Genomic DNA, 9,648 nt, shown 5'->3' on the forward strand with positions numbered 1-9,648 from the left:
TAATTCTGTGTTTATATGGTACATCTCTATTACTGTCATTAGTTACACATTAGAGAATAAGTATATGAGTATATGTCATAAACATAACCAAAATGTTACATATTATTTAAATAAATATAGAATCCATCAAATATTCATCTAGATTTTATTAAATAGACTATATGATTGAAATATAGTAATTATACTTACTTTAAAAATCACGCTGTTATAATCTCACAATGTTTTCTTCGAAATTAATTAATTTGGTACGTTTTTTTTAATTAATTCATGCAGATTTATAATAAATAAAAAAACAGGAATTTAAGTCTGTTATTTTCAGGTCAAATTAAATCGCAACTTAGGCCCAAAGAAGATTCTCAGTTTTCCCACTATTCCCTTACAAAGACAAGAGCGACGATACAAAGGAGATTTATATGAGCCAGACTATCTAATTGTAAGTAGAAGTACATTTGTTTTGGTAATGAATAAAAATTATTGTTAGTACTTAACATAACTTATATATAAATACTTAAAATAACATATTTTTATTGTAATTTCAGAGTATGCAGCCAGACGAACCTATTTACGATTGCTTAAACTTACAAATAAAAGGCTATGATTTTGTATTGCTTGAATCTTGCCAGAAGGAGATACACAGATATGCTGAAGTAATGGGAATCCAGGTTGAGGAAAGGTTATATTTTATTTTATGAATATTTTATTCCCATCTATAAAGTATGATTATATTTTTAAACCTGTATTATAGTAATTAATTTTTAAAATCACACTGAAAACTACACATTGTTTTGAACAAAACTTATAAATTGATTATAAATCTATGTCTGTTTGTGTAATATACTTTTCATATGAAACTTAATATCAGCAAATCAATTAAGACTACACATTATTAATTGTCTTTTAAATTGGAAATGTATACATTCACTGTTGCTAAGACCATATTAATAGAATACATATAAAGCAAAGTTTCAGTAATTGAATATTGGATATTGTTTAAGAAAACCTTAGAAAGTCTTTCTTTTAAAAACTGTATTTTTTTTTTATAGTTGGGCGACACCAGCAAAACAGTTAAATGTACAAAGATTTAAGCCGGGAAGCACAGCTGTTGAATCTGATTATCATCTCAAGATATATGAAAGAAATGTTCAGGTATATAATATTTAAATATTTACAGCTTTAGACAAGCATTGGGAGAAAAAGCAGATGGCAAAACAAGGGAAATCAATTTGGCCAATCATGATTTTGTTTAATAATTACAAATCAATATGGTTCCTTCTTATTTCAACCTGTTTTGTTTATAGCATAAGTAATACTATTATGAAATAAATAAAGCAGCACATATATTTATTAGTCAAATTGTTTGAAGTTCTTAAATGCTGCTTTATAATGATAATATTTTCAATGGATTCTTTAATTATGTATAATATTGTAGAACATAGATTTAGCACTTATTATATAATTACAATTTGACGTAATTAGGAATGTAGACCTCTTAACGAGACAGGATAGAAGAAACTTTTCTTTCACTACTAATTACTTACTTTAATTTCTTGAATACCCTAATGTCGCGATCTATTTTATTTTTCTATCTTGATCTTTAAATGCAATAGTATAGTCATTGCTATGAGGCCCTTTCACTGGAGTAAGCCATTTGTGTTGGCATAATTACTTCCTGCCTCTCATTGTAGTAATCATCAACAGTCCCAAGATTCTATCTTTTCCTATCTTCAGATATTTTAGTCAGTTTTTTCTTATTTACACATACAATTTGTATGCCATTAAGATGAAATAAGCAATTTTATATTCCATCTAATTCTAACAAACATTTATTATACTATGCTAATAATCTTTCTACCAAAAGCTCTTACAGTAATTTCATACATAATCAATGATTTCTTATTCTTACTAAATTCATGCAAAGAAATGATAAATAAATCTAATTTTTTGACTACCCAATTTAAGAGTAGTTTGCGCTCTTATTACTACAAATAGTTTAGCAAATATACAAGTTAAGATCTAACCAAAGCCTTTTGGCAGAATAGTTGTCAGAAATACTTTCCATGTATTTAGAAAAAAATTAATACAATAGGCTATTTGACTGGTTTTTAAAATCCATTTTTTATTATTTAGTAGAGGTTAAGGGACCCAGTAAAAGTTGATTTTTTTATTTCTATTAAATATTTGCCGAGAAATATCATATTAACAATTCCATATTTAAATAACGCGCGAAAACGATACTTGGACAATATGGCGCTGCAATGGGGTCGGTGACGTCACTTTGCTGTATTTAATCTGTGGTACAAATAGTAGAAAAGCAAGGTTTACAAGAAAGTGACTTCATCATAACCCCGAGCAATCAGGAGCGTTTTGTGTCACGTGACAAACGTTTGAAAAAATGCATTTTTATTTATTGATATTTGAATAAATTAAGTATTATTCTTAAGTTTCGTTAGTAAATAACCATTTCTAAACTCATAGTATACACTGATTACAATAATTCACGATTTATTTTTCGCATTGTCAAATAGCCTATTATACCAATCGTCCCAAGTAGGAAAGCTATCGAGATTTATCTGATAAATCAGATAATCAGCGATAAATCATAGATTCCCTTTTCAGGTGGTAGATGTTCCTGCGTGGGCACTTGGTACACTGCTTCGAGTGTCACGTGCCTTACTGCCCGAAGGGTGTACGCTTAGTGTACATGAGCACGCGCCAGAACACGAGGAAATACGATACGTCCCCGACAATGAATTGATTGAACTCAAACAACAATTAGATGTAATGGGAGGTAGCCGCCCTGAAAAGAAAAAGAAAAAATAGTTACTTATATGTTATTTATTATTGTTTTGTAAGTAGTTATTTAGAATATAAATAAAAACTTTGAACATTTTATCATTATTTTTTTTCATTATACAACACTAGTGTCTTTGTTATGAGATCTTGTTTAAATTGCCGCTAGACGATTTCTGTTATGTGTAATCTTGTCTGTTTAAGTCTGTATCTAATATAATCAAGTCAATCGATATAAAGCATCGTGATTCTATTACATTATCTATAACGTACATATTTTCTGTTTATTTTTTTTATTGTATAATAAATACAATGTCACACGGATCATAATAAATTGCCAAAATAATTAAAATATATTAGCTATAAAATATAAAAATTATATTTAAATCTTCCTTTTTTTGAGGTAGGTTAATTTAACGTCATCAGTTTTTTTACAAGTCATAACAACATCGACCTCAGCTTGTAAATTTCCCACTGCTGGGTTAAGGCCTCCTCTCCCTTAGAAGAGAAGGTTTGGAGAATATTCCACCATGCTTCTCCAATACGGGTTGGTGGATTCACATGTAGGCAGAATTTCGTAGAAATTAAAACACAAGCCGGTTTACTCACGATGTTTTTCTTCACAGCCGAGCTCGAGATGAATTATAAACACAAATTAAGCACAAGAAAATTCAGTAGTGCCTGCCTGGGTTTGAACCCGCAATCATTGGTTAAAATGCACGCGTTCTAAACACGGGGCCACCTCGGCTCTAAAACGATTTAGTTTATTGTAGAAATTATTACTATAAATTATATTGTTATATTTTGTTCAAAATATGTTTGCGTACCCACTTAATATCATCTATATTCTCCATCAAACTAAATTTCATCTAAATGTCAACAAAATTATAAAACAAAACGAGAACGGTTCGGATTGAATTAACGCAACCTAATACGATATCCATTGCTGTAACAAGTGGGTCGACAATCCTTTCCCCACATCGAAATAACCGCCTTCTAGCTTGCAACATCGATCTGGATCGAATGCTTTCAAATAGCCTGAAAATGATAACGTTAAGTACCCTATCACTAAATATTACGCACTCACTGTCTTATTATAGTTTGCTATCATTATTAAACCTATTCCCGCATTTGATTCTAGCTACCTTAAATGTTTGTAAATAAATTTATGCCATATAAGTCAAGTGAAAACCGAGGTTAGGTGGAATAAGGACTAACATGATTGACAATAAGGGTTACCCGAGTTGTCTGCGGACGAGATGAAGAAATTAAACATGATGGAAAACTCTAGATAAAAATCTTCCATTTTCACATTTGTATCTACTAACCTGACAATACTAGCCTAATACAATTTAAATAGGGATGCCAAAACGAATTGTTTTTTTCTTTTCAAAATGGAGTTATTCGTAGTTCAGCCTTCAGACATGTAAAAAGTGCTACCCAGTTAAGTTTTTTTTTTATTCTGTCTGTATATTCTAAATCTTAAGGAATATTTTATACTGCCTTTTTTCTCAATCGATGAATTGAATAAATATGAATTAAATTTAGTAATAATTACGAGTACTTTTATATATAATAAGTAATACTTTATGTTTTTCGTTGATTTATTTTTTGTACCTACCTATAATATAAACATAAAGAATGTTTAATAAAAAAAACTTTTATAGTTATTTATAATAGATTCTAGTCAATCTTAAATGACTTGATTTAAACTGCAGTAAGATTATTAAATATAAAAATGACATAATCGTTGAATTAGTCTAACTTCTCTTCCGCATAGAAATACTAATATTTAGTTGCTGAATTAAAAAAAATATCCTTTGCGGTCTACAGCGGACAACAGATACAATAAAAACCTCTTTTAAAAATAATTATTAAGTATTTTTGTGTGTTAAGTATGTGGCTACATAGATTATAATTCCACCTTAAATTATTATATAGCTTGAAGATTTTACCATCGTGATAATAATTATCAATCACGTAATTCTTTACAGCAGGCCATATCCTATTCGATTAAATGAAAAAACGTCTTTTGTATGATCGATTAAAGCGTACAACATTGAATTCGAACTTACTTATATTTGCTTTAGTGTGGGAAGAGTTCACACTACACTCAATGACTACGTCCATGTATTGCAACAGGTGCCGCCGCTTAATTATTTATCTAAAATCTTTCCATGACCCGGGTCCGGCGCTACATTACTAAGTCTCGTATTCACTAAGTCGCATTGGCAATAAATATTCAGGACGCGCGCGATTTGACCACTATCGGCACTCCCATCGTTTTCTTACAACTCTTATATTTTAAAGTAATTTACACTATAAATTAACAATATAAACAAAATATCTTTATAAAGGGTTAGATTTCGATAGTTTTTTTTTTTTAATTTGTGTTAAAACGATACCTTCAATTATTGTTTACAAATCGATATAAGATATAACACGTTAACCTTAACCGAAGATTTGCCGCTTTGAAATCGCGTTTTAAAGAATTATGTTCAATTTGTTTTTTATTCATCTCGTGCTCAATGGTCAAGGAATATTCGTGAGGACACGCATGTCCTGGACGACATAATGGCACATTAAATTAAAAAAAAAAAATTAAAAAATAAAAATGAGTAATTTATGGGCGGGCTTGCTTTACCATACAGGACGATATTTACATATCTACTGAAAATAGATCTTAATAAAAAATATATTACCACAAGTAACCTCCGGATAAATGAATACATAATGTTTTGATTTACATTACTAAATGTTTAAATAAAATCTTTCGAAATGCACTTGTCTCAATTATCTGTTGAAAATTTATTATATTTAGCCAGATGATTATCTATTTAACGTTCGCTTTTAGACTTAACAACCAACAACACGTAATGTTTCATAGAACTAATTACAAACAACTCCTTTTTACCGACATTTAAAAGTCAACGAAACATCTTGATACACATATCCGAATCCGAATCAGAATCTATGATTTCGCAGTTTGCGTAACTGTGCACCTCTTACCTTGGTTGAGTAATGTTTGAGAGGAGTCTTATTAAATCATCTATTATGCGCTATGGTCAATGAAACAATTTAAACGTTAATCGATTCTTTCATGTGAACTTTATCTAAAAATATTTAAGAATTCATCTATATTTTATTACTAATAACCTTTATGGTATATATTGATATTTATTGGCAGGACCAAAATGTTATGTAGACAAGATATATTTTGCAAAATCCAGTGTTGTTTATTGCAAAAAAAAATTGTATCAGTATCGAGTGATAAATAAAATATTTATTAAATTTTTTTTTTGTTATTTCATTTATAAATATGTAAAGTGTCGTCAGTGTTGTAACGATATTTGTTTGTTTAGATTGAATCTTGCAAGCTGAATTAAAGCCACGGTGTCAAATACGACAAAATTAAAACCTTACATATTGATTCTATGACGACGATGACGATGGATGACAATGTATTTTTATGTTACGCATGTCTTCGTTCTATAATTCAACCCTCAGATTGGCTCTCGACGATTGAACTCCTCAAAACTGAAAAGCATGGACACGAAATTTTATGAAGGGACATGTTTTTATATATGTTGTAATATTAATTTTATTTATTAAAAATATAAAGTAAATTTACTTGGTGGTAGGGCTTTGTGCAAGCCCTTCTGGGTAGGTACCACCCACTCACCAGTTATTCTACCGACAAATAACAGTACTCGGTATTGTTGTGTTCCGGTTTGAAGGGTGAGTGAGCCAGTGTAACTACAGGCACACAGGACATAACATCTTAGTTCCCAAGGTTGGTGGCACATTGACGATGTAAGGAATAGTAAATATTTCTTACAGCGTCATTGTATATGGGTGATGGTGATCACTTACCATCAGGTGGCCCATATGCTCGTCCGCCAAACTAAACCATAAAAAAAAAATTTGATACAACGATAGGTTATTGTAAAGGTAATTAAGGTTACGACTAGGTTAGGTGCCTTGGTTTGGAAACCAAGAATCTGTGATTTTTTCCTGTTTTATAAATATTTCGAAATGTTTTCCAAAACTAAGGAAAGCTTATGAAAAGCTAGTAGCTTTCATTTTTTCACTTTAAGGTCGTAGGCCAGGGTCCACACCGCCCTTGCCATTAGCTGTCTCTGCCACCAAATGACGCACTAGTTAGTAATTGATGACATACTTGTATAGCCTACCTGCTGAATGTAAGAGGTGTAATCCACTAAGGATACCGCTATTGCGCCCTAATCACAGCATTATAATTAAACTGACTGAATTTCAAAATAATAATTTCTAATATCAAAACATACTTTGTACTAAGAGTAATTGTTTAATGGTGTGACTCACAAAATAATCGGGGGAGTATGTTCATTGTGTAATATGCCATGTTGAATTAATCGAAAATCTGTAGCATAATTATAAGTAACATCTAAACATACATAACAACAGACAGCGATAAGCGATTTTGTTTTATAATATGTAATGATATACTAGATTGAAAAGCAATGCCTTCTATTATTATTATGTATGTATTCGTCGATAAAATGTCCTATATTGTCATATTATTTATCAGTACCTTTACCTTTATAAATTCGTTATTTACGAAGATTAAATACAAGAAACGTTATTTATATTTTAATTAACGACGCGTAGAATATATAACTGTGTATAATATCTAAATTGTAGTAAAATACTTTTTTATTATTACTTAACTAACCATCATATGAATCAAACTTTCAAAGATTTTAAAACTCTACATCTTAATTTTCATCTTACATATATACAACAAGTAATAGATTTAATAATTACGAATTAGTGGTTTTTTTTAGAAAAGTATTTTTATTTCGTGTGAAATAAAAATAACAATGAAAAATGCGGTAATCTTCCTAAATACAATTCATAAGGGAAAATAATATAATAAGTGAAATAGAAGCATAATAACTAAAACTAAATACTTAAGCATAACTTTGAATATATAGTTTTTTATTGCTATTTAATTGTAATTTTAACCCTTATACAAACTATTTCAATCCTTCATACAATTTAATTTCTGATGCTCTAGATTATTTTATATACTTTAACAATATTTCACGCAATCATTATTTATATTGTAGATATTTTATTTTTGTATAAATTATATGCTATATAACTGTCTATATATCTATAATCCTATGCTGTTAATGTATCTTCAAACGAATATATCGTAATAACGCAAAGGAAGGATAACAGTGTACCGACAATATTTGATTGAATATAATAATTGAAGGAACGCAAAATGTACATAATCTTGATAATAATCATTGCAAGTGTAAATTAAAATGTAGTTAGTCGTTCTTCAATAAACTAAAAAATATATTTTTTAAGTTAAGCAATCAATTCTTTTATATCATGATTGAGTAACTACCAAACAAACTTTCTCATTTATAATATTAGTGATAAACCGTTTTGATAGTCATCGTTTAAAATTATATATAACAATATTTTTAATCTATATCTGATGGTCCACGGTACAAAAAAGCGAACCAGATGGATATCTGACAAAACGTTTGTCTGGATCGTTAGTATACCTATACTTATATCAAGATAATATATATATAATAATGGACAACATCACATACATTACGTACTCTGATCCCAATGTAACTAAAGCATTTATGTTATGGAAAATCAGAAGTAACGACAGTACCACAAATACCCAGACCCAAGATAATATAGAAAACTAATGAGCTTTTTCTACACCGACTCGGCAGGAAATTGAACCCGGGACCTCTGAGTGGCGTACCCATGAAAACTCGACCACGGATTTCGTCAAGGTCCTGTGTAGTTTCGTTTAAGCAACTCAGGACCAACTTTAATCAAACCCTCGACGATTTACATTATAACTGATGCACAAGAAAATAAAAATATAAGTATTTTACAAATTTATTTTTTATTATAACACTTTAATAAATTCAGTTAAAATTGTGCCTCCTTAAAGTCTCCAGGGCATGCACTGATTGAAGGGATAAAGTGATTGAGGGATTAAGTTAGTAGGTAGTTTATTTTTGTGCCTTTTACAAACGGTGTAAAGTTCTGCGAATGACAGACCCAGCGCCTGAGCTCTGCGGCCACTGTCGGTGTGCTTAGGATTAAAAGGAAAACGAAATGATGCGACTTTTTGCTAAACTACTGACAGTCATAATATAAGAATTTTAAAATAACTTAAGTACATAATTATTAATAAAAATAGAATAGATATTTGAGTATTTTGTATAAATATATAAACTTATTTGTAAATAGGTATACAGTGTTCTTGGAAAGATTAATAACGTAATTATTTACGTTTATTATTTTCAGGAAAATCATTGTAAATATTTAAAATTAAGTGAGGTCCGCTTGTGTACTTAGCGTTTAAAATAAATATGAAGTACAAGACTCACCCAGAAGAAAAAATAACCCCATATTGCTTAAGTCATAAAAAATTGTTTTAAGTGTAACAATTTTTCCAATCATTATATGAATGATACATTATTACTGAAAATCTTTATGAATAAAATTGCATAAAAATCTCGAAACAAGGTTAATCGCGTTATAATGCACGTAATGTGAGTACTTACACAATATACCATCTACATAATGCATATGTTCATTTTATCTATCTTAAAATGTACCACAAAATTTTTAAAAACTAATTAATTCGTGATGTATTCAATCGTGACTTTAACAATTCAACAAATAGAACTTATGCAATATTTTTATTATAACATTTTCACACACGAGCTTCGGTATATAATTTGAAAATAAAAAAAATCGAAATGCCAACACAGCCTTGAATGGGAAGAAGTCAGTGGTTTTTGATTCGTAAGTCATAATAATAATTAG

At 29.6% G+C, this 9,648-nt stretch overlaps 1 protein-coding gene across 1 annotated transcript; it reads left to right on the top strand.

Moving 5' to 3' along the window:
- The first annotated feature begins 39 nt into the window (after positions 1-39).
- Positions 40-2,883, top strand: LOC124531649 (39S ribosomal protein L48, mitochondrial). Its single transcript, XM_047106123.1, has 5 exons — positions 40-245; positions 320-433; positions 540-673; positions 1,044-1,146; positions 2,617-2,883. The coding sequence occupies exons 1-5, from the start codon at positions 219-221 to the stop codon at positions 2,818-2,820; spliced, it is 582 nt and encodes a 193-aa protein (XP_046962079.1). The 5' UTR covers positions 40-218; the 3' UTR covers positions 2,821-2,883.
- Positions 2,884-9,648: the final 6,765 nt, after the last annotated feature.

The sequence above is a fragment of the Vanessa cardui genome, chromosome 8 (genome assembly GCF_905220365.1).
Source record: "Vanessa cardui chromosome 8, ilVanCard2.1, whole genome shotgun sequence".
Classification (NCBI taxonomy): domain Eukaryota; kingdom Metazoa; phylum Arthropoda; class Insecta; order Lepidoptera; family Nymphalidae; genus Vanessa; species Vanessa cardui.